General features: G+C 52.8%; 2 protein-coding genes across 3 annotated transcripts; both read left to right on the forward strand.

Annotated features, from left to right (window-relative positions):
- Positions 1–1834: 1834 nt before the first annotated feature.
- URAD (ureidoimidazoline (2-oxo-4-hydroxy-4-carboxy-5-) decarboxylase) lies at positions 1835–10979 on the forward strand. Its single transcript, XM_054719705.1, has 2 exons — positions 1835–2009; positions 10633–10979. Exons 1-2 carry the CDS (start codon positions 1835–1837, stop codon positions 10977–10979), a joined length of 522 nt encoding a protein of 173 aa, XP_054575680.1.
- Positions 10980–19476: 8497 nt separating this feature from the next.
- CDX2 (caudal type homeobox 2) lies at positions 19477–24479 on the forward strand. 2 transcript variants are annotated; one of them, XM_008153381.3, is made up of 3 exons: positions 19477–20017; positions 23210–23355; positions 24240–24479. In XM_008153381.3, the coding sequence occupies exons 1-3, from the start codon at positions 19477–19479 to the stop codon at positions 24477–24479; spliced, it is 927 nt and encodes a 308-aa protein (XP_008151603.1). The 2 variants fall into 2 exon arrangements, with proteins under 2 accessions (XP_008151603.1, XP_027983958.1); XM_028128157.2 differs by having other exon boundaries at positions 23210–23351; positions 24240–24363.
- The last annotated feature ends 219 nt before the right edge of the window (positions 24480–24698 follow it).

Raw genomic sequence — 24698 nt, forward strand, 5'->3', positions numbered from 1 at the left:
TGCGGGGGGGGGGGGGGGGGGGGGGGGGCAAAAGCAATGGAGCCAGGTCCCCCTTCTTCCTTGGCTTCTGCTCCATCTTCTTTCCCAGTCACCCAGAGCCTAGGAATAAGGCTGGGGAGCCTGGACAGGCAGTAGTGTGGGCCCTAGACAATCTCACCTTCCCTTTCCCCGCAGCATACTCTGGCATTGTGGATGCAGCACAGGTCAGCTCTGGAATGCACCAAGGCCCAGGGTGGTGGCGGGGGCAGAAGGGGACAAAATGGATACTAGGCTGTTAACCGGGTCTGTGGCAAAACCTCGGGGGCAAGGAAAAGGAAAAGACTATGTGACTCTGGAGGCAGAAGGAAAAAGAAAGAAAATTCTGAGGTTAGTCCAACAAAGAGATTGTAATAGGAAATGTTGTATTAGCCAACACCTAGGTAGTGCTATGCCAAGGAGCCGTTTTAAGCACCTTGGTATATTAATTTACTTAACCTTTGTAAAAATTCTATTAGGTAAATACTATGATGATCTTTATTTTACAGACAAAGAAACTGAGATACAGAAAAGTTCAATGACTTGCCAACTGTCAGATGGTGGGGGCAGAGCAGATCAGAACTCTCCTGGGTCCATGCTCTCCACCCTAGCCACAGGCTGGCAGCAGCAGGCACTCTGAGGATGCATAGGATGGTGACAGGTAGTGCTAATATTCTATAGCTTCCTTCATATTGAAGACAAGATCGGTAAATGTGGTACTTTGGGCACCAAATTTTCCCCTTTGCAAAACAAATTTCATCAGTTTCTTTTCAAGGGATGAGGTCTCTGTCCATTCTTCAGTCATGACTTTGGCCCAGGTAGTCAGGGTGAGTCCTGGCCTGGGGCACATCTGCAGAGTTAGGACAACATCTGTAACTGCTGACAGATTGTCACAGGCCACAGTAGAGGCAGGGTACTACTGTCACCTGCACCTTACAGACCACAGGGACAAATGTGATTTATTGTTAACATGGTTGCTCTCTCTTTGAACTTGACTCAGATGGCAGCAAATGTGTAGCGGGACTGAGCCTGCAACCAAGGTACATGCCCTTGTTCGGAATGGAACCTGTGACCCTTCAGTCTGCGGGCCGATGCTCCAACCACTGAGCCAAACTGGCTAGGCTGCATTTTAATTCTAACAGGAAATTGCAATATCTTTATTTTTAAAATCTGACCTCTCCTTTTCTTGGACTTTGTTTCCCACAGTATTTTTGTTTTCAGCATCTGTGAAAGATATGAGGGTGAAAATGAATCTATGTGGTTATTTGGTCAACTGAGTCACCCTCCGGGATTTATTGACAGCCCACCGCAGGCACGGTTCTAGGTCCCCTGTCTAATGAGCATGTACTACATACCTATTGCGTTAAGCATTTGAGATACAGAGAAAGAGCAAAATATACTACCTGTCCGCCACAACAGCAACAATAGGTGGGAAATCAAATTCCCAGGGGGTTGACTTGTGACCTGTCTTCGAGGTTCTCAGGGAAAACTTCCGTGGGATAATGTTGACATTAAACTGTTAATGACACCAAAACTGTATGTGGCTTAAATGCTGAAATATGGCCCCTCCTGCCTTTGACGGTGGGAGCAGTTTGAAAATGTTTGCCACACAGAGATCTTCACTCCCTGGATTAGAACCCTCGGCCTATGTTTGCTCATTACACAAGTCCTCTGGATCTGCTTCTCCCGAGCACTGAAAACAAGCCAACCTGGTGTCGCATGAAAAACAAGCTTGTGTATTCAGCAAGTACAACCTCGTGAGCAGAGTCACTATCACCCACTCCGCGAGAGGGGAGCCAACGTCCCGCTGCCTGCAGCGATGGACATGGAGAAGGTCAACTCCATGGACTTCGGAGAGTTTGTGGATGTGTTTGGGAATGTCATTGAGAGATGTCCTCTGATTGCAGCTGCTGTTTGGTCCCAGCGCCCATTCTCTGACTTGGAAGATTTAGAAAAGCACTTTTCTGCCTTTATTGATGCACTGCCACAGTCAGGTAAGGCTTCATAGACCGGGGGATTCTCCACAAGGGGTTTCAACTGTTCTTATCAAAACATGGTTAGATCTGTTTAGTTGGTTATAATTGATATATTTATTTAGCCAGTTTTGTTGTAAGGGTCACTAAGTTTCCTTAAAATTAGTAAATGGGAGTCAAACACTTGCAAGGTGTTAGGCCAAAAGTCAGATGAAAGAATGTATGTTGGCTCAGGTAAAGTGGCTGTTAAATATTAAAGTTCTGAGGTCATGAGGAAGAGGATGGGCCTCACAGAGGCTCGGAGGCTGAAGGTCAGGCTGCGGGCCTACCCTCTTTCAGCTGAATGTGCTCCCTCTGGGAATGTCCTGAATGCAGGAGAGAAGACAGGTCGATATCAGAATATCTCAGGAGCTCAGGGGAAAGAGCAAATGGCTGACATTTTTATCAGAAAGGGCCAGTTTGGACTGGATTGCTGAGGAAAGTAAACTCATTCAGATCAGCTTCTCCCGGAGGGAAGTAAAGGAGAAAAGACAAAAATCTGAATGAATTCCTCTGGAGAAAGGGAAAGAAATTGTTGATTTCCACTGGGTAGGGAGAGAAAGGAGGCACTTCAGGGTGTAGGATTAAATGCTAAGGTTTAGGCAAACCCCAAGTGACGGATTTAGAAGCCAAGGGGGCCGTCTTGATACTCTTCAGAGAGGCCAACACCTTTTTGGGGTCTGATGAGCATAAGCATCGGGTTGCCTTAACTGGGCGTTCAGGTCATCCCCAGCGCCAGGTCTGCCTACCAAAAGGGGCCCCCTAGGCCACTCGCATTCCACACAGGGCTCCATGCCAGCGAGCCGGTTCTTACCCAGTTAAAGTTTGAGAATAGGTGGAGATAGTTTTGGCCCCAAGGCCTCCAATCATTCACTTTACCAGATAAAACTTCGTGCCCAGGAGCTGAAGGGAGGGGAGGGGGGCACGGGCTGCCTTCACAGGGGCCCTTCCACAGAGATCTGGGCCGGGAGGCAGAATTCATGCTCTCCTCTCTTCCATGATGAGGCCAACACACAGAGTAGTCAGGGTGAGTCCCTGGGCTTTGACATCTGTGTAGTAATTTCTCATTGTCAGATGAACAGCTCCCAAGTAAGAAACTCATTTTAATTCAGTTTAAGCACGTCCAGAAAGAGTGGAGGACAGTGTTACAAAATCAAACTGACAGAAATGTTGGGGCCAGGTTGACACCCATTTCTCAGGGCCTCTCCAAAGCTGAGCTCTCCCCTCCACCACTGGGCTCAGGCCTCAGGGGAGCTGATGGACACTGGAGCCTTCTGGCTGATGGACCCCAGGAACAGCCAGCCCAGAGCCTGCAGAGCAAGCTGGAAAAAGCAAGGGGCCTTGGGAGCCCATGTTCAAAACATCTGGCAGGAAAATGGACGAGGCCAAATGCAAGTCTTCTAAGCCAGAGGGGAAATGATTTTTAAAGGGTGTGATTGCCTTAGGAATGACATATTTTTTCTATCAGGAAAGGAAAAAGAAAAAGGGAGAGGCAAATCCCATCACCTGTCTCAATACAGAGGTGGTAGGGCTGGGGAATGAATGTATTGAGAGAGAAAGCTATGATAGCATAAATAATTGCAATCTATTATTCATTGGCTTCAACAGTTATTCAACATTTGTTTGGAGTTTGCTCTGTACCAGGAGCTTAGACAATGCAATAAAAATCCCCCTGCCGAAACCGGTTTGGCTCAGTGGATAGAGTGTCGGCCTGCGGACTGAAAGGTCCCAGGTTCGATTCCGGTCAAGGGCATGTACCTTGGTTGCGGGCACATCCCCAGTGGGGGTTGTGCAAGAGGCAGCTGATCGATGTTTCTCTCTCATCGATGTTTCTAACTCTCTATCCCTCTCTCTTCCTCTCTGTGAAAAATCAATAAAATATATTTTTAAAAAATCCCCCTATTTCTGTCTTCTTTTCCACCAGCAGTCACCCCAATCATCTTGACCGGAAGCTCTAGTTAAGGTTAGTTAGGTCTAGTTAAGGTATCTCTCTGCTGGTGGAGCCTGCTTCTCAACCCTATCCTGGTGTCCACGCTTCTCTGGGTCAGGCAGCTGGGAGCAGAACCTCAATGCAGTCTGGGTGGCTACTGCCTATCTAATCACCTTAATGACATCAGAGCGGTGGTATTAGCAAAGGAATAATAATAACAATAGTTAAAAGGTATTCAACCCTTACTATCAGTGTGTTTCAGGCACTTTTCCAAACACTTAGCATTTGTTAACTCATTTGAACCTCATACTAATCATATAAAACAAATATTATTGTTATTGTCCCCATTTTAAAGAGGAGAAAACTGAAATGAGGAGATTAAGTAACTTGATCAAGTATACATAGCTAGAAAGCGGCAGAACTGGGGTCCAAACCCTGATAGTCAACCCAGCAGCCTTAGAAAGATTTTCCAGAGAATCAGAAATAAAGTCTAGAAACAGTTTCTAGGAATTTTATTCATTTGTTTATTAATGTGTTCAATTAACATAAATTCTTGATGTCACAGATCCCATTTTAGTTGTTTAAATAATCAAATAAAATGGGTTTACTGCATAGTCTAGTTTTATTCCTTGAATAGTAAGGAACAAACTGGGTATATGTCTTTATGTCCTAAAACTAAGAGAAAGTTTAATATTTTTCCCTCACCTAAGGATATGCTTTTTATTGATTTTAGAGAGAGGAAGGGGGAGAGGGAGAGAAACATTGATCATTTGCCTCCTCCATGCACAGCAACTTGGCATCGAACCTGCAACCTGGGTATGTGTGCCCTGACCGTGAATCAAATCCACCACCTTTTGGTGTACAGGACTATGCTCCATCCAACTGGGCCACACCGGCCAGCACTAAAAGGGACTTTAAAGAGATGTGCAGGCTATGGTGATCTTCCTGGTCAAACATTTGTTTTTAATGATCTAAGAAAATTCTACTATTAGCAGGAAACTGAAAATCTTGTTTCTTGAGTAAAGCAAGGTTGACAATAATCCATAAATATTGTTAGCCAGTAGGTGGCAGTCCAGGATTAATAATTGGCTCCAGCAATAATAGGCTAAGTATCTTTTCAAGCCAATCTCTGGATTTCCAGGAGAGGGGAATAGCAACAGTAAAGGGAAGAAAGTTGAAACTCTCTCTCTCTCTCTCTCTCTCTCTCTCTCTCTCTCTCTCTCTCTCTCTCTCTCTCTCTCTCTCTCATACACACACACACACAGCCAATAATGAACCAGTTCACTATTGATTTGTGTTAAAAATCAAAGAGCAATAAAACAGTTATAACAGAGCAATAAAACAGTTATAATTGTGCATCTCTGTGGAATTTCAGAATCGAAATTTGGCATAATTTATTATTTAATACTCACTTCAAAACATAGTTTTTGAATTAGCAGAACTACATACCAACAAATCCCTTGAATGTAGGCTAGACGGTAGATGAGACTATTAAAGAGATGAGACTGTCAAAGAAAATACTTTAAAAACTCTTTCCCAAGAGTGAAGTATTGGTCAATAAACACTTACAGAGTGGCCCTGACTGGTTAGTTCAGTTGATTAGAGAGTCATCCTGATATGCCAAGGTTGTGGGTTCAATCCCCGGCCAGGGCACATATAAGAATCAACTAATAAATGCACAAATAAGAGGAATAACAATCAATGTTTCTCTCTCTCCCTCTCCCTTCCTTCCTCTAGTGCTCTCTAAAATCAATGAACAAGGCCTAGCCAGTTTGGCTCAGTGGATAGAGCATCGGCCTGTGGACCAAAGGATCCCAGGTTCTATTCCAGTCAAGGGCACGTATCTTGGTTGCAGGCTCCTCTCTGGCCCAGCGCCTGGACAGGGCTCATGCAGGAGGCAACCAATCAATGTGTTTCTCTTACATCTATGTTTCTCTCTATCTTTCCCTGTCTCTTCTACTTTCCCTAAAAGTCAATGGAAAAATATTGTCAGGTGAGGACACACACACACACACACACACTAAAATCAATGAATAAAAAGTAAAAAACTTATTGAGTGCCCATCATGCCCCAGGAATTGTCCCAGGCACTGGGAATAGGAACAGTGACCAAGACAAGTCCCTGCCTCAATGAGTTTACATTCTAGTGAAGAGAGAGAGAATTAGCATCCTATATAATAAAAGCCTAATATGCTAAGTGTCCAACCGTTCGACCCTTCGACCAGTTGCTATGATGCGCACTGACCACCAGGGGACAGATGCTCCTATTGGTAGGTTAGCTTGCTGCTGGGGTCCAGCCAATCGGGACTGGGTGAGATGGGCTGGACATACCCTGGAGCCCTCCCGCAGTCCCTCCCCAGCCTCTAAAACATTTCTTCTAATTAATTTCCTTTCAATGTGCCCAAATCTGTGCACCAGGTCTCTAGTAAATAAATAAGATCATATCAGATTCTAAAACTTATTAGAAAATATGTACCATTGTAGAAAATACATACTAAAAGAGCTCTTCCTTAAGAAATTATATTTGAGTTTAAAACCAAAAGATGAGAAGTAGTCAAATACCTAGGAGATCACTCTAAGAAAAGGAACCTGAGAGTTTTGGCACTTGGGGGGCACAGAAAGACCAAGGTGGTTGAAGAGCAGTGAGGAGTGGAGGAATATGAGGAAAGAGAGGTCATGTGGAGGGATTGCTGTAGTAATGAAAGTGAGAGGTGACAGTTCTTTGGATGAGGACTGAAGGAGGGGAGATAGAGATATATGGCTGGATTCTCAAAATAGATTTTAGAATTAGAGCCAACAGGTTTTTTGGATTTGTTGGGGGAAGGCAGGTGAAAAACTAAGAGAAATTAAGTAAAACTCCTAAGTTTTTAGTATGAGCAACATGGTGGGTGGTGACACTGTTTTCTACAATGAAGAAGACGTAAGAATTGAGAGGACAGGATGGAGAATGGGAGTTTAAGTCTGAGATGCCTGATAATCACCTGGATAAAAATGCAGTGTGTTCAGGTGAACCATAACAAAGGTACTCAGTGGAAAGCTGAGGGCGAGGCTAGATCTGGGTGTCATCAAAGACTTGATGGCATTTCAAGCCATGGGATTAGGTGAGAAGGCTTAGTGAATCATTGTAAATATAGAAGGGAGGAGATGTGAGTCCTGGGTACTTCAGTGTTAGTAACCTGGCCGAGCAAGAACCACTGGTGGAAGTAGGCTAGTGATGGTAATCTTTCAAGAAGGAGAGAGGGCCAACCTGGGAAATACTCCCAAAGAGGTTTTGGGGAAAGAGGACAGCACTGGTCATGGGCTTGGGCAAGATGTCCATCATCTGTGCCCTTGATGAATGCTGACTGGTTGGTGGGTGGTAAAGTGAACCTGGAATGGGAGGTGAAGAAGTGGACATACTACATAGAAAGCTCCTTTGAGTTGTCGTAAAAAGGAGCAGAGACACAGGGAGAATCTAGAGGACATCAGGGACTCGATAAAGGGATTTAATTTTGTTTATGGGACAAGTGATTCTAAGGCATGTTTGTGTGTTGATGATAAGGCAGCGAGTTGAAGGAAGAGAGATTGATGTTTGAAATGGCAGTCTTTGAGATGGAAAGAGGGGCTGGCTTCAAGAACACCACTGGAGAGGTTGATCTTCAACAGAAAGAACAGATGATCCATTGTACCAAGAGGGAGCACACACTAGCTGGCACAGATGTAGGAACACGGGTAGACTGGAAAGGGGTTTTAAGACAATTGCCTGCTCTTCAGTGGCCACTATTGCCTGCCCTGTCTTCTCCTATTGGGACAAAGAGTGTCAGCTCTTTGTTCTAATAGGAATTCTTCTAGATGCAAAGATTTCATGACTTGTGGCAGCAGCAACAATACATATCCACACCTACATCTCTACATGTGACATGCCAGTGGCATAGGCAGTAGAAAGACTAAAGAGCAGGCAACATTGAAATGGCCCTGAGAACCACTTTGGCGTTCCAGGGGGGAGGACCTGCAGGATGGAGGCAGGGAGGTGGGAAGCCCCAGCCCCAGCCCCTCTGGGGTTTAAGGCCAGGGCTGGGAGTTCTTACAGGGTGCAGCATTGGAAAGGGTCCTGAAGATGTGGTACAAGCCCGGGGTCCGGATCAGAGCCATCTTGGGCAGCAGTGAAGGGCCCAGTGGTTTGGGGCAATAAAGACAAGACTGGACATCAGTTTCTGTTTCTTGCAGCTAAGGGGTGTGTGTGTGTGTGTGTGTGTGTGTGTGTGTGTGTGTGTGTGTAAGTTCCAGTTTATTTTTTAGTCTCTTTTCTTCTTCTCTTTGCTCTGCCTCTTTTCTCAGCCTCCTTTCTCTCCCCCTGCAAACAGTGGAAAGAAAACACATGCTTAATCCTAGGCAAACATTAACCCCAGGCACTATTTTTGAGAGAGAAGACAAACCCAGGAGAATGAGAAGAGAGGAGCCAGGGCAGAAGGAAAGAGGCATGTGGGGTGTGTTCGGGACAGCGAGGGGAGTCCCTTGGGGGAGGAGTAAGGGGACAGCCCTGCCCCCACACCCGGGCCCCCTACTGTCCCCAAGCTTGAGCTGGGCTGGGCCTGGGAGAGTAAGAAATAGGGAGAAGGGAAGCGGAGAGACCTGGGGTCCGGTAAGAGGACTAGGCATCAGTCCTCTCTACTGGAGGCTGCTTTGAAAATCTGAATATGCAAGGAGGGAATATGGGGCTGGGCGGGTCCTGCCAGGTGGGAACCTGCAGAGCAGCCCAGGTCTCTCAGTTCCCCCCACCCCAGCCTAGTCCTCTGTGGGTCCTCGGGCTGGGTGAATGCACAGCGGATCCAGCAGCTGCGTGGCACAGCCAGCCCTGACTCAGGGCTAGGAGGTCACCAGGTAGGGAATTTAACCTGTACATTTTCACATCGCCTGGATGGGTGGGATGCAGGAAGCAGGAAAGAACCACCTCCTGTTTGCAGGACCTGAGGGACAGAGCCCTGAGAGTAGTGGTACAGAGGTGGGATTATTGGTGACATGGGTTTCGTTTTAAACTCCCCTTAACCTTGCAGAGGCAGCTAGTGCCTCCAAAAGGTCCATGATTTGGAGTTCAGCTGTGATCAGCTACTAGCTAAGTGACCTTGGGGAGGTCACCTAACCCTTTCTGAGCCTCCATTGAATCCTCTCTTAAATGCAGATATTCCCCCCACAGTTCTCCCCACCACTCAGGACTGGTGTAATCTGGCGTTCGATGGCGTAATCACAATCATACTTTAATTGGGCAGAAATTATAAAGTTTGAGTAAAGAAATGAAATGTTTACATCACAATGAAGAAAGGTTTTTAAATTTTTATTTATTGATTGACGAGAGAGAGAGAGAGAGAGAGAGAGAGAGAGAGAGAGAGAGAGAGATCTGTTGTTCCAGTTAGTTTGCATTCATTGGTTGATTCTTGTATGTGCCTTGACTGGGCCTGAGTCTGGGGATAATGCTCTAACCAACTGAGCTACTCAGCCGGGGATGAAGGAGGGTTTATATGATCCCCCTTTCCAAAAGAACCCCCTGCCTATTCCTAGCACCAGAGTCAATGCTTCCAGCTGCACCTCAGTCAGTTACCCAGTTTCCTGTGACTGAGAATAGTGGCAGTTGGATGTTTGCTGGCATTAGGCACTGTGTTTTAGTCGGATGAGTTGTCTCTAATCCTTACAACTACTCGGCAAATTTGATGGCACTACCTTCATTGTACAGATCACCGCTTCCTCTCACCATATTGGAAACCGCGGCCAGACTTGAGAGTTCCAATTCTCTCTGTAGAGCTAAGTGGAAAGACTGGCCAGGGCTCAAGAAAACCCCTGTATTAGGACTTAAACGCCTAGGAATCACACGGGGGGCGGGGGGGAACGTCCCCATTTGAGGCCTAGGTGATTATGAGAAGCTGTCTCTCAAGAAAACCCTGTACTCTGCAGTGTATTTGGGATCTATTGTTGGAAAAGGGGAATGAACCTCAGACAGGACGGATGGTGAGTGGGTGCTGTTTTTCTAAAAGGAGGAAAGCTGCTTTCATTCACAGGGCTGTGGAATTCCGGCTGGAAATTTATTTTTCCCAGTTAATCATCTGCAGGGCTCGTTGGATGCCTGATTCCAGTAGGGCCGCAAAATCCTGGGCATTTATTTGCCACGCCCCGTGGATGCTACCCCTGGGGACCCTCCCCGTCCTCCTTCGGGACGGAACGAACCCTACCCCTCGGCCTGAGCAGGAAGTCCTCGGGCCCTTCGCCCCGCCCTCTTCAACATCAAAGCCCCCCTGAGAGCAAAGGACTTTGAAAAGATACGAAATGCTCGGGCTTCTTATCGTGTCCCTGCTCCCTCCCGAGCAAGTCATAAATTCCGAGTCCAGGCGGCCTCACCTCCTCCACTCTTCTTGCCCCAAGGTCTCCAAGGACAAATTTGTCACTTCCCGCCCCGCTCCTGGGTCCTGGCCGAGGCTAAAGGAAGCGGGGACGGGGGCGGGGGGGGGCGCAAGATTCGGGACCTGTTTGTGGGGCTAGTGCACTGGGCGCCCCTGCTCCCCCAGGACACTCCTTTTTGCCCCTGACCCTCTCCTGGGAACCTCGACCCGCTCCCGGAGCCTCTTCGGGGCAGGGCAGGCGGTAGTCTCGTTTGCCCCGTCGGCCCTCCCGCGACGCGCTCCCGCCACGGGTCTGTGCTTCTCCGCAGGCCAGGAGGGCATCCTGCGCTGCCACCCGGACCTGGCCGGCCGCGAGCTGCAGCGGGGCACGCTCACGGCCGAGTCGCAGCGAGAGCAGAGCGGCGCGGGCCTGACGAGCCTGGGCGCGGAAGAGCGGCTGCGGCTGGCCGAGCTCAACGCCCGGTACCGAGCGCGCTTCGGCTTCCCCTTCGTGCTGGCCGCGCGCCTCAGCGACCGGCAGGCCGTGCCCCGCGAGCTGGCGCGCCGGCTGCACCGCCCGCCCGCGCTGGAGCTGCGCGCCGCCCTGGACGAGGTGAAGAAGATCGGCCGCCTGCGGCTCGCCGACCTCCTGGGCACCGACCCCTCCCGGCTGTAGCGCCCGGCGCCGGACGCCCGGGGACCGCCACCCTGCCGGGTGCGCCCTCCGCCGGAGGCTGGCGCGGGCCCGGACCCGGGTCGACACGCGCGCACAAAGGAGAGGAGAATTGAGGCGATCACACGAATAATGAGCCCCTTTGTTCACCCGCCGCCACACTCGCACGCTTGGCCAAAATATCCACATGGTATCGCGCTGTGTCCCATTCATCTGCCCTTGCAGCCCGGTGACACCACCGGCTTGAGTGGTTTCCAAAGCGCTTACCCAGCTTTGGCTGCCCACCCTCTCCGGCTAAGCGGGGTTGTCAAGCAAAACTGACGGGAAAGAAATCTTTTATTCTATAGCGGTTTGTCTGTCTGCTTGTTTTTCTCTCCCTTCACTTGCGGCACAGACATTCACGTGTGGGCGGAGGCGGCATTCTCACGCCGGGGCACCTACGAGAGCCGCTGATCTCCGTCTTGGGCGCCAGGGCCGTCGCCAGTGGGGACGGGGGGCAGGAGAGAGCCCCGCGCTGGGCAGGCGCCCCGTGGGGCCAGCGGAGTGGCGGCTGGAGTCGCTCAGAGGAGAGGGGTGGGAGTGGGGCATCTCCGAGCTGGACAGGCCTGTAGGTCAGGGGTGGGAGGCTGGCCATCTCTCAGAAGGCGGGCTCCTTAGAACTTCAGACTGCCTAGGAGACACAGTCATTTTAAAAAGTTAACAATAAAAAAATCAATAATTTAATAGCACTCATCGAACAGAGCTGGATATTGTGCCCCCCCCCCCCCGTGAAGATGGGCCGCCACAGTGCCGATAAAGCGGGCAATGGGAGGAAATGGGTGCCCACAGACATCTTTTGGGCAGGGTGGGGGAGTCGGTCGGCTGGGCTGAGTGTGTCCACCGTGGGGATCAGAGCCCCGGCTGACTGGGCGGCTCCCTGCACTGGCGGCCAGAATGTCCACTCTTGCCGGCTCTCCCCCTGCTTTCCGCCCTCCCTCCCTCCCACACACACTGGAAGGTCTAACGGACTCCAACAAACACTGCTTCGGTTCCTGGGTTTCTGTTGGCAGAGGAGAAGCTGGCCCTGTGTATCCTCTCCGTGAGGGCGCAGTTGGCCCTTTTAAAGCCCAGAGCCCCCATCAGTGACCGACTGGTCTGGGTCAGCAGCACCAACATCAGCAAGAAAACCCGTTTCCTTGCAAAGCGGTGTGGCTGCACCCTTGGTTGGGGCTGAATTCAACAGGAAGAAGCCACTCTGGCAGCACCGGGATTTCAATAAGGAGTTAAAACTCCCTGTCAGTGGTAAGGGCGAAGGCGTCTGTGGGCCGGGTCTGTGCCAGGCGCCTTTTCCGGGCGTTGGAAGGCCGGTGCACACCACAGAGGCACCCAGTGACTCCGTTTCTGTGCTCTGGGCCCAGCGGCGATGGGGGAGCCCTTGGGCTTAGGGCGCTCCCAAGCCTGGGGAACTTGGGGGCTTTCCTGGGACGCACAAGAAACCTGCATCTCAGGAAACAAGTGCCACAGGCTGGGCCCAACGCTCGGAGTGATGCACTAGATTCAAGGCACCCTGTCCAGGGCCGGTTGAGGCCAGCTCTTCGATAACTGGGCCCCAAATGCAGAGTCTGGGCTCCTTCTGTAAACGTGCCCACCCTAAGATAGGGAGACCTCCCCAGAGCTGAGATTGCCAGTGGTGTTTTCAGAGGAGTGTAGATATGATCTGGGCCGCTCCGGCACGGCCATGTGTCTCCAATTTCACAGTTACATTTCAAGGGTTCAAAGCTTGTGGGGGGAACTGTTTATTTCTGCAGGAGGGGATACACGTGGGGAAACCGCTGGACCCGCCCCTTCAAAGGAGCTGGTGGTTTAGGGGAGGGAGGGCTGGCGGAGTGGTGCCTCTTTCAAAAGATGCCAGAGCCTTTACAGCCCGGAGGGCGGACACAGGTCCGGGCGCCGGCGGGGAGGGCCCGGCCCAGCCACTGGTGGCTCCTGCTTTCTTCTCCGGCAGGAGCAGGGGCAGAGGCCATTCCTCGCGCGGGCAGGTGGCCTGTGGCTGCCGAGTCTGTTAGGGGGCTTTTCTCCAGCCACGGTTGGGCTCAAACCGTGACGCGCCCCGGGGTTCTGCGGGCCGCAGCCTGGCGGAGACAGTTCCTTGTTTCCGCGCTCTGGTGCGCAGGATGCGGGAACGCACCGACGGCAGGGCCAGGGGCTGGGACCCCCGCCTGCGCACCAGCCCTGGCGGCGCGGGTGGCCAGGGCACGCGTAGCTGCGTGTTGGGGGCGCCCAAGTGGCTGGTAGACGCCAGGGTGAATAAGAACACGTTACTTACCAATTCGTTACAAAAGCATGACGGCAACGCAGCGGCCAGGAGCTGTTTTCAGTTTCTGGAACCCTTCAACCCCTCCATGTACACGCCCTGCTGAGTGGGTCCCCTCACCGTGTGCGAGCCCAGCCCGTGCGTGGTGCGTGCTCGGAGTGAAGGGACCCCACAGCCCCCCGCTAGGAATTTCCGGGCCCAGCCGAGCTTGGCTTTCACGTGAACTGCCTAACCGGGAACCTGAACGGGGCTCCTTTCCTTACCGGAGCGGGGAGGCTTTTTGTGCCTAAATGCTGTCCACCGACACTGATGCGGGAAGAAGAGGAGGAGGGAAAGACAACCCAATTTCTTTTCATAACCATTAACTCGTTTTACATTTGACACATTTCTGAGAACAGCCACAGGATATCAGCTTTTATTAAAAAATAAAGAGCTCTTTTCAGAAGTGGGACAAAAGTAGATGGATATCTTCTTTGGAGATTGGAGAAAAATCTGGGATAGAATTTGTGGGAAATTCACCATCCAATAAACGAATAGCCCGCAGTTAGCAGGTGCCTGTGAAAGGGGAAGTCTGAAATGTCCCAAAGCAGAAATGGATGGTCCTGGTGCCGGTTGGAGTGGGGCTGGGTGGGAGTTGGGGTCACGCAGTCATGGGGGGCACTGTTTCCAGGGTGGCACCAGCAGCTTTAGGAATAATTAACACATGCACAGGATTAGAAGTCATAAATTATGAAAATTCTGCGGCACACCAAAAATATGCTATCCTTTTTGCTGATTTGGCAAAAAAATAAGTATAATTTAGATTCATTCACACCAGGAGACTATTGCTGTGTTGGCTGTTGTCATTTTTTAATTTGATAATCTCAGGGAAACAAGCTTTTAGTCAGGTATTGCATGTTTCAAAAACTCCTGCGGCACACCGAGGCGCGGATAGCAGCTCATCAGTTTTAGCGACTGGACTAGCTAGACTCTTGGTAACGTCACCTAACCGTCTGGGCCTCTGGTTTCTCCTTGTAGGACGGGGGCACTGCACGGACAATACGGACAATACGCCCGTCTCCTCTTCAGGACGAGCAGTTCCCCATGGCCCCGTGGCTCAGGAGAGCGGGACCTTCCCTTGCTCCCCCTCTTCAGGTCCCATAACGCCCACTGTGTAGGGCTTCCTAGGAACATATTTTCATATGATAAACAAAGGTCACCTTAAGCACGAGGCGCTGGGGAGTGAACAAATGGAAACTGAAGGCTCTGTGATAACCTCTAGCTGCTGCTGGCCTGAGAGTCCAGGGCTCCCAGCATCAAGGGTTTGCCTCTGGGGTGAGACCCAAGTCCCTCCCTCTTGGGGCTTTAAATCGTTCTCTTGCATGAAGGGGGGGTGGGTGGGGAGTCATGGGGGAATAAGGACACATATGTAATACCTTAATCAATAAAGAAATTTAAAAAAATAAAAATAAATAAACAAATAAATTGTTCTCTTGTGCCCATCCATCACACAGAATTAGAGTGCATTATACAATATGCACACCATGTCCACAGACTGATTTCAGCAGAAAGGGAGGAAATGGGCCACCCCACCATTTACTCACATAACTTTCGCCCAATGAGCAAAACCAGATTTCTGCCCCCAGATTCTGCCCCCTCTTCTGGGGCTCTTTATTTTCCCAGACCTCCTGGCTTTCAGAGTGTAACTTGACTAGAAGAGCAGGGAAAGGTATTGCTTGCCTTGGTTCAGGTGCTTGGAGAGGGCTAGGCAGCTGTTTTCTCCTCTGTCTGGCACTCTGGTTCCTGAGTCCACGCGGCCTCCCACAAATTCAGGAGCTTTTGCTCAGGCAGAGGACCAGACACTCAGTTTGACTCTGCTGGGCAGGGACAAAGCTGCTCCCGGGCAGCTTTGGACAGCGGGGGTCCCTCCCTGCTTTTTGGGATGAACACATTGGGCTCCATGTGGCCTGATGGGGCCAAGCAGGAGGTGGATGCTGGGGAGACCCCACAGAGAGGGCGCTGTGATCCATTTTTTCCCAGTGAGGTTAGCTGAGTGGGCTGTGGCAGGCCAGGGTAGAGAAGTTGGGGTCAAACCAGCCATTATTGAGCCTTCATTTGTGTGTGTGTGTGTGTGTGTGTGAGAGAGAGAGAGAGAGAGACAGAGAGAGAGACAGAGAGAGAGAGAGAGAGAGAGTGTGTGTGTGAGTGTGTGTGTGTGCGTGTGTCTGCGTGTGTGTGTGTGTGTGTGTGTGTGTGCGTGTGTGAGTGTGTGTGTGTGTGTGTGTGTGTGTGTGTGTGTGTGTGTGTTGGGGGTTTTGCTGTTTGAATGCAATGGCTGAGGAACTCCCTAAACTCCAGTGAAGTAGAGATTGAGTCATTTTCCCAACAGCAATATAGATTGCCAAGCTGAAAACTTTATCTGACATTTTCTTCCTTCTTACTCGTCTTTAATTATCCTGGGAACTCAGGCCAAGGCAGGGTGAGAGATTCCTGTGCAGGGGTGGAGAGGGAGTCAGGAAGGGTGCATTATTTGGATGATTTTCTTGATCTTAAAAGGGATTTAGAAAGTAGACTTGCATGGGAAGGTGGGTAGAGAGGGCCTGCCCTGTCTGGGTTACCAGGGTCACAGCCTCCCCAGTTTCCAGGAGCCACAAATATGGGGGAAAGCAGGGTCCCCCAAGGTGGAGCAAACACTTGGGACCTTTGAGCAGGGAGGGAGCCCTGTCAATGATCTGTGGATTCAAGGAGTGTCTCATCTGCTTAGAGAAGCCACCCGCCCCTTCCGGCACCTCCTGCTTCCCATCCCCCTCTGCACCCCTGCCCTTGCCGCTGGGTGGAAGCCTGGAAGCCTGGAAGCCCCAACCTTCTCTGAGGAATGTGGAATGGCCTCTACACCGTCAGGAACAAAGAGAAGCCCCTGTGATAACTGAGTTGTGACTGCCTATGTAGTCTTCCTGACACTGCATTTACCTGGGTGCCTCCTCTCACCCTCTCTGAAAAGCCTGATATAGCTCTGGCTCCATGGGGCCACCACAGCTACAGCCCCAGTCCAAGTCCAGCTCCAAGCTTCCCAATGAAGTTGGCCTCTTCCAGAGTGATATGCCGAAGGCTTCTCTGGCGAGGCAGCCGGGGGAGACCAGAGGCACCGGTGGAAAGGAGCCTTGAGCAGGAGGTTGGGATGACCTTGCCAGGTGCTTCTCAGCTCAGGCCAAAAGGCTCTGAGAAAACTGTCAAGCACCTTGGGTCTAGAACTACTGAGAAATCACTGGTTGGGGCCCTAATGCAGATGGCACCCTTCATTCTCCCAGGGCCACACAACTGCACCCAGAGGCTGGGGGAGCCCCCCCCCCCCCATTCCGCAGCAGGTCTCGGAATAGGCACCCAACAATGACCTGCTAGAGGCTAAGCCATCAGGATAAAGAGATCCAGGCCCTCTTCCCATCAGCCACCTCAACCCCTCTCTGGTTGCTCCCACCGCCTTGCCACTGCAGCACCCAAAGGGAGGACAGCCTGAACATGAGGGGGCACATCCACTCTGAGGAGCTTGTCCCAGACATCCTTATTGGCTCTCCCCTCACCCTACAGCCCAGACCCCAAGCTCATGGGCGGGGTCATGCTGCTACTATGGACCATTTTTTCCCAGGAAGGAAATTAATTGGTTTTCACAGCATTTCCTTTCTCCGAACCCCAAATGAGTCTCAGGCTTCCCTGCAGTCCGGCCAGTTCTGGGCCTGGCATGACCCCTGGGGCCAGAGCAACTCAGGCCACCCCCAAAGCATCTGGGTGGGCAGGCCAGAGCCCTTTCTCCGGTGCAGAGCACAGAGACACAGCTGGAAAACCAGGACAATTAGCCAGTGGCTTGCAGCCGGGCCATAAAAATGCAGGAAGTGGCCACCACAGGGCGGAGGGGACGGCTGTCCCCAATAAAGTGATTGTTACAAAGAATGCTCACATTCCGAAGACACAGGCTCAAGCCTGGGCCTCCGCTGACTTTCAGAGCTTGAGGCCTGGGAGGAGGTGCGGGGACGGAAGGAGGGACTGTGTCTCCAGGAAGAGGAGGAAGATGTTTACTAGATCAAAAGTCCGCAGTGCCCATCACTTAACCTCTCACATTCCTGGCCCCTCAGGACCGCAGACACCCTTTCACACGCACACCCCATTCAATGATTTGAGTTTTGTAATGGGGCTTGCAATGTATTTTCCATTTATTTTCTGGAGAGGTCTGATGACTCTCAGCTGTCTGGGCCAGGCTCAGGGGTTCCAGATAGATGACCTACTCAGGTCTCCCACCTCTTGAGTGCTCAGCTTGCTGCACCCCCCACCTTCAATGTTAACCTTCTTCCTTAGGAAACAACAAGGAGCGGAGAGACTAGCAAGCGGGAGATCCCGAGGCCCTGGACCTCTTTGGGCCTGGCATCGCTGCACCATGCAGCTTGGTGGATGTCATCTGTAAAACGAAGAGCATGACAACACCAGCTTTGTTCCGGATCTAGGGAGAAGTGAGGATCAGGGGAGAGAAAAGACATTAGAGCAAACAACAACAACAACAACAACAACAAAGACATTGGAAAGGGCTCCAGAGATGACTAGATGAAGTGACAAATACCAGAAAGCACTTGACAAGGAGCATCAAGTGCAGATCTGGAGGAGAGCAGCCAGCACCCTGCTGGTTCCAGAGCCACCCAGTCAGCCTGCCCAGCCCAGCTGGCCCTGTGACTCCCAGCCTGGCACCGCCATCTGGATTCAGAGAGAAGGCAGACAGCCACCTCAGGCCCACTCCCTATAGTTGCTAAACCGAGAGAAGTGCGTGTGCAGTAACCAGATCACCTTGGCCTAGACCCCTCCAGGTGCAGATCCCCAGCCAGGCCTGCAGCATAGGTCCCCACAGCCCACACTTCCAGCCCCTGGGTCCTTGGACACAATGCTTCAAAAACCAAGGGACATCCTTTCTCAACTCTTCCCACCCGGAGCTTTGCAGAGGCAGTCATTAGTAATGGGTCAGAGCTGAAAAACAATTTTCTTCCAAGAATGGTTTATCTACTTTGTAAAGTGCTTTTAGGATCTAGGTACACAATAGCAGACACGCTAGGCTCCCCTTTCCTTGATTTTTAACCACGTGTTTAAGTATAATAAATGCATAAGTGTAGCTCGTGGAATTTTCACGAACACACGGTGTAACCAGTACTTCACTCTAGCAACCCCCTCCTGCTCCATCACTGCCCTCCACTAGCTTGATTTCTAACTTGGTTTGTAGCTAGGACTTTTGAGTCTTCTGTGTAATTTCGCAAAATTAATTGCTTTAAATTAAGTCCCAAATGTTAGATGAACGGGAGATGCAGCCCACAGCTCGGGTCATAATTTATCTCATGCGGAGGAGGAACGGTTTCCTTGGGGGAAATAAGTGATCAGCGGTGACAGTTGTTGGGGGCTTACAGTCGTTCGGGCCGCGGCTCAAAGAGGGAAGGGACCTGCGCATCTCTGCTTTCTCCCTCTTCGCCTCAAGGTTAGGTTAGGCACGCTGTCATCAAAGCAATGGCTTCCCTTTTCTCTGAGAATAGAAGGAGCATCTTGAACTCCCCTTTTCTGCAAAGGCATAAACACGGCCCTTTGGCCCCCAAGTTCAGATTCCCATCAAGACAGCTCTCCCCCCCCCTCTTTTGCAAGTTTCTTGATTTCATGCTTTGAACCTGTGATTGGAGGTTAAAGTGCACCGGTTGGAAGGAGGAAGCTCTTAACAATAAAGGTTTGAATGTTCAGCTGTGATAGAGTCGCCGCCTTCTCGAGAGCTGCCCCCCACCCCTTATCTTTTAAAATGCAAATCATATTTTGGGGGTTGTGCGCGGGGTGCGCGCTGCGCCTCGAAGTCTCCGGCCATTGGTGTCCGTCATTGCTAATAGAGTCCGGTAAACACTCGTTAATCACGTAAGGCCTTTGGCCCCAGGCTCCGCACGCCAGCCAGTGGCGAGTCTTCCCCGCCTCTGCAGCCCGGTGGGAAGGAGGTGGGAGGAAAGAGGAAGAAAGGGAGGGAGGGAGGGTGGAGACAGGCCAGTGGGAGGGACCGCCTTAGAGGCAGAAGCGCCGCGAGGAGCCAGCGGAGCACCGCGGGCTGGGGCGCAGCCACCCTCGGCTCCTGGCGTCCCCGGGCCCTTTCCCTTTCGCTCCCCGCGGCAGCCCCCAGCGTCCGTCCCCAGGCAGCATGGTGAGGTTGGCTGTCGGGCCTTCGCCACCATGTACGTGAGCTACCTCCTGGACAAGGACGTGAGCATGTACCCCAGCTCCGTGCGCCACTCTGGCGGCCTCAACCTGGCCCCGCAGAACTTCGTCAGCCCCCCCCAGTACCCGGACTACGGCGGCTATCATGTGGCCGCGGCGGCCGCGGCGGCCGCGAACTTGGACAATGCGCAGTCCCCGGGGCCGTCCTGGCCCGCAGCCTACGGCGCCCCGCTCCGCGAGGACTGGAACGGGTACGCGCCGGGGGGCGCCGCGGTGGCAGCCAACGCGGTGGCGCACGGCCTCAACGGGGGCTCGCCGGCCGCCGCCATGGGCTACAGCAGCCCCACCGACTACCACCCGCACCATCACCCGCACCACCATCCGCACCACCCGCCCGCCGCGCCTTCCTGCGCTTCGGGATTGCTGCAGACTCTCAACCCGGGTCCTCCCGGGCCCGCCGCCACCGCTGCCACGGAGCAGCTGTCCCCCGGCGGCCAGCGGCGGAACCTGTGCGAGTGGATGCGGAAGCCGGCGCAGCCGTCCCTCGGAAGCCAAGGTAAGCGCGGCGCGAGGGCGCCCTGGGGGGTGCGGACCGGCGCCGGCTGCTGGGCGGGCCGCGTGTCCTGTGCGTACCCGGGTGTCGGGGGCTCCGCGCCAGGAAGGAGGGTCGGGGTGACAACATCAGGAAGCCCCGGCCCTCGGGGCTTCCCTAGCTCCAGCGCCTAGGCTGGAGGGGGTCGGGAGTGAATATTTTGTTTCACACCCGGCTCAGTTTCGGGGAGGGGAGAAGCGCGGCTGTGCCCTAGAGTCGCGTCCTCCCCACTTGCTGCCTCCGCTCGCACTCGGTGCGCAGCTTCCAGTCGCCTGGAAGAGGGAGTCTCCAAGTCTGCCGGCGGGACTCTCGACCCTCTCTCTCCACACCCTCCTTCCGCATCTGAAAGCTCAGGTAGAGAGGTGGCCTGGTGGCCAGGCCGGCGCCCTGTGGGTCCGGGTCTAGCCTTTCGGGGCTAACTCAAGGGATCGGAGCTGCCGCCAGTCGGGAGAGGTTCTGTGTCTGGAAAGGAGGTGTTGATTCTAGGAACTAAGGTGAAGGGGGCGCGCCCTGGTCTTTGAACTTTTGATCTGCAAAAGGGTTATTTCAACCTGAAGCAGGAGGGCAAGAAACCGCAGGAGGGAGGAGAAGCTGTGGTGCGGATTTAGTCTCTGCTCCAGGCGGGAATCGTTTGGTCGTTTGTTCCGAATCGAGAGTCTAGGTGTGTGTGTGTGTGTGTGTATGTGTGCACGCGCGCGCGCGCGGGTGTGTGTGTGTGTGTGTTCCAGATGCCTGCTCAGGAGCTGTTCCTGCAAACGTTCTAGGTTTGCGGACTGTGGGACTCGTTGGTTCCAGGTCTGCCACGTACAGTGTCTGGAAGCGTGTTGGGGAGAGTTCTGTTGGCATCTCCTTTTTATTCCAGGAGATCTTCCCAGCCCTCTGCACTTCCGCCTTTTTCTCTTCCCTCCTTTCTGCCTCAGCCGGGCCGCAAGCAGGTTATGGTCACTTCGCAGCAGTTTATAGCCAATTACAGCCTGTAAATGAGAGCAGCCGCTGGGGGCTGTCTCTGGGCATCGGTTTCTGTGTCACTGGGCACATGCCAGGACGGCTCGGTGGGAAATGTGGCCGCCCAGGGAGAAGGCCACAGGACCAGCCTGGAGGCTGGGTTCCTTCCCCTAGAGGGGGCGCCCTGGTCGGAACAGAGTGCGCACCCAAAGGCTTTTTTTACAGAGCCTGCCAGGGGCGCAACAGGCGGGGACCCAACGGCCTGAGGGGGACCTTTGGCGGGTCCCGGGGAGCCCAGAGCGGAGGGAGAGGGAGGGGAGACACAGGAGCCCAGGCCGAGGGGTCAGCAGATGAGAGGCCGCTGTGAAGTCCCGCGCCGAGGTGGTGAGGCCGCCGCGGGCGCCGGGCGCCCTTGTGATGTTAATGTGGGGAGGCCGCGGCCCGCGGGCCGGAGCCCGGCTCCTCTGCTGAGCGTCATCTGTCAAGGGGCGAGGGGGTGGTACTCGGCCCGGCCCGCTTTGATATACACCTTCCCAGCCTTGCCATTGTCTCTTTTAGGGCCCGGAAAGAGGGTGGTGACTTTCGCAGTCAATAATGAATTCTGGCAAGTCCCTCTCATCTCTCCCCTCTTCCAGGGCCCTCCTCAGTTCCCAGGGGGTGCGGGGCGCCTCCAAGGCCCTTGGGCGCGGGCCGCAGGGCGCCATGGGGCCTGGTCCCCGCGTTTACCGGGCCCGTCCGGGTATTCAGCACCCGAGCACCTCAAGGCAGGCTCGTGTCTCTCCTGGGGAGTTGGGCTCCGAGAACCCCTTTGCACCCCGCTCCCCAGCCCCGGAGGTGTGTTTTGTAGCTCCAACCTGACTTCAGTGCCAGCCGCGCCTCTGCTCTCTGCCTAACCCAGCCTGTTCCTCAGTTTCCTCGTCTGTGAAAAGGGGCGACTACCTGTGAGGCGGGAACGCGTGGGAATGCGCCCCTCTCGGCGGGCCCTGGAGACGTGTTAGTTCTCCCCGCTCTCCGGAGGCGCGGGGTCGGGGCCGCTGCGCCCATTCAAATGCGCCTGCCGGGCGGTGTTTATGTTAATGCGCCTGGCGGGGAGGGGGATGAAAGCTGGGGCCGCCATTTGCTCAGTAGTGGTAATTCAAACAGAATGCGGTTGTTATTAAGGCATTGAAAGGGCTTTTCTTTGATAAGATCGCCTTGTCCGGCATTGTTTGCGACGGTGTTCCGCTTTCAGCAGCTTAGGGGAGCTCCCTCTGATCCGGCCTGTATCTTCCCAGGGAGCTTTTGTTGTGGTTTGCAAAGGGTTTTACCTGAACAAAGTCGGCCTGCGGGGCATTAAACACCTCGCAGTAGCTCCCAGACCTTTTAGATCTTGCGGTCGGACCGGGCACTGGGCAACTGAACCAGTTCTGCTTCCAGAAGACCCCGGCCTGGCCATGGCTCTGCCGAGGGTTGACCCAGGGCAGGACAGACGCGGTGGAGACACCAGGCTCTGGTCTGCTCCAACTGCGGAGGCACCATTTGTCAAAGGCTCTTCCGTAAAACAGTCAATCCGGGGTTTAATATGTTGACTTACCCAGTGAGTACAGATCCCCGGTCGGGATAACTCTGCAGGGTTTGCGGCAGATATAACTGGGGAATTGAAGAACAGAGTGGAAAAGGCCAAACCGGGTTTCACCGGGTGTATATATTGTCCCCAGTGGGCGGGGCTTTCTGCTTTGCCAGACCCCAGCTCAGAATTCCTGCAGAGGGGCCTAGTGCTGGGGGGTGGTCCTGGTGACTTGAGGAAACCAGTGCATCCTCACAATCCCAACTGTTTTAGGTGGGCTTTCATCTCTGGTTGGCCTGACAATCTGAATGTTCCTGGGACTCTGGGTACTCTGTCCTGTTCTCTTTCCCTCTGGGCCCAGCCAGCTCCACTTCATATTTGGTACACCAAAATGGTGGTTGGCTTCTGCTTTCTTCTGTGTGTAGAGGTTTTGGTTTTTATTTTTTTAAAACCACTTAACTCCAAGGTTGGTTTAGTTGCCCTGCAGAGTCCCCGCCCCCCGCCCCCAGGGCTCTCTGTTGGGGAGGGTCTTGTCAGACTGACAGGACAACCGCTGGCCCCCCTGGGTGGTGAGGAAGAGAAATGGCCCTTGGATTAGAGAGGTTTGTCATTACCCATGACGGATGGGCCTTGTAGTTCTCAGCTCTGACTTCTTTTTCCTCCAGTGAAAACCAGGACGAAAGACAAATACCGGGTCGTGTACACGGACCATCAGCGGCTGGAGCTGGAGAAGGAGTTTCACTATAGTCGTTACATCACCATCCGGAGGAAAGCCGAGCTGGCCGCCACCCTGGGGCTGTCCGAGAGGCAGGTGCGAACTGCCCTTCTCTCTCCTGACCTGGTCACTGCCTGAGGGAAGGGGGTTGTTCCTGTGGGGGGATTTAGAAGCCAGGCTGCTGAATCCACCCAGTTTTGTGGGCAGGGTAAAGTAGCAGGATGGAAAGCATTTTCCTTCTGAATGCTAAAAAAAAAAAAAAAAAAAAAAAAAAAAGGCTCCTTCTACCTGTGGTCTTTTGGGATGATGTTGAGTATTTCTTTTTCTATTTGTTTGGGGTGGAGGGGGATGGTGTCTGGGAGATGTAAGGAAAAAACCCCACAGTATTAGTTTAATTCAGAATTCTAGCACTGTGCCTGCCCATAAAAACCAGAGGGGTGAGACTTGGCTCACAAACTCTGTAGATAGTCTAGAAAAAAACAGGCCGCATTCGCAGCCAGGAAGCCCACATTAAATCCTATTCTCCGCCCCAAGGTGAAGACTATTACTTTTTAATTTAGCTTCGAGAGGCTAAAGGTCATCATCTGAAGTCCATCTAGCCCTGGCTTCCTCTTGCTTGTTACAGAAAGGGCCTGTGGTTTCTGTTTTTCTTGGGTCTGAGGCTCTGAGCTTTTCCGGTAAAGTTGTAGATAAAGGTTCCTTTGGAAAGAAACCTGGTGGGGCGGGGGGGTGAAGGTGTGTGTGTGGGTGAGGCTCTTCTCTCAGGATGCTGAGTTGGGCGTGAGAGGGGCTCCCTGGGCAGTTGCGGAGATTTCCCAAGGAAGGCCGAGATAGGGTTTGGGGGTCCTTCCTGAAGAGGGGGCACTTCTTTAGTTAGAGAGGGAGGTATTGATGCTAGTGCTGACACCAGTTCTGCACCCCTCCACCCCTCACATTCTCTTCTTCACCATCCTCTGTTTTCCCCACCTGTCCATTTCCAGGTTAAAATTTGGTTTCAGAACCGCAGAGCGAAGGAAAGGAAAATCAACAAGAAGAAATTGCAGCAGCAGCAGCAGCCTCCACCACCTACAGCCCAGCCTCCCCAGCCACAGCCAGGTCCTCTGAGAAGTGTCCCGGAGCCCCTGAGTCCTGTGTCTTCCCTGCAAGGCTCTGTGCCAGGTTCTGTCTCTGGGGTTCTGGGGCCAACTGGGGGGGTGTTGAACCCCACTGTCACCCAGTGACCTACAGTGGCCTGCAGCAGCAGAGCAATTCCAGGCTGAGCCATGAGGAGCATGGACTCTGCTCAAATCCTCAGCAGAGACCCCTCCCCTCCCACCCACAAATGCACACCAACTTATCCAGCTCTCAGAGGAAAAATGGGGCCAGGAGCAAATACAAGTGGGGTCGAAGGCCCCAAGGAAGACACTGTCCCAGATTTTGACTTTTTTTGGTCTTTCTGC

The sequence above is a fragment of the Eptesicus fuscus genome, chromosome 7 (assembly GCF_027574615.1).
Source record: "Eptesicus fuscus isolate TK198812 chromosome 7, DD_ASM_mEF_20220401, whole genome shotgun sequence".
In the NCBI taxonomy this organism is placed as follows: Eukaryota; Metazoa; Chordata; class Mammalia; order Chiroptera; family Vespertilionidae; genus Eptesicus; species Eptesicus fuscus.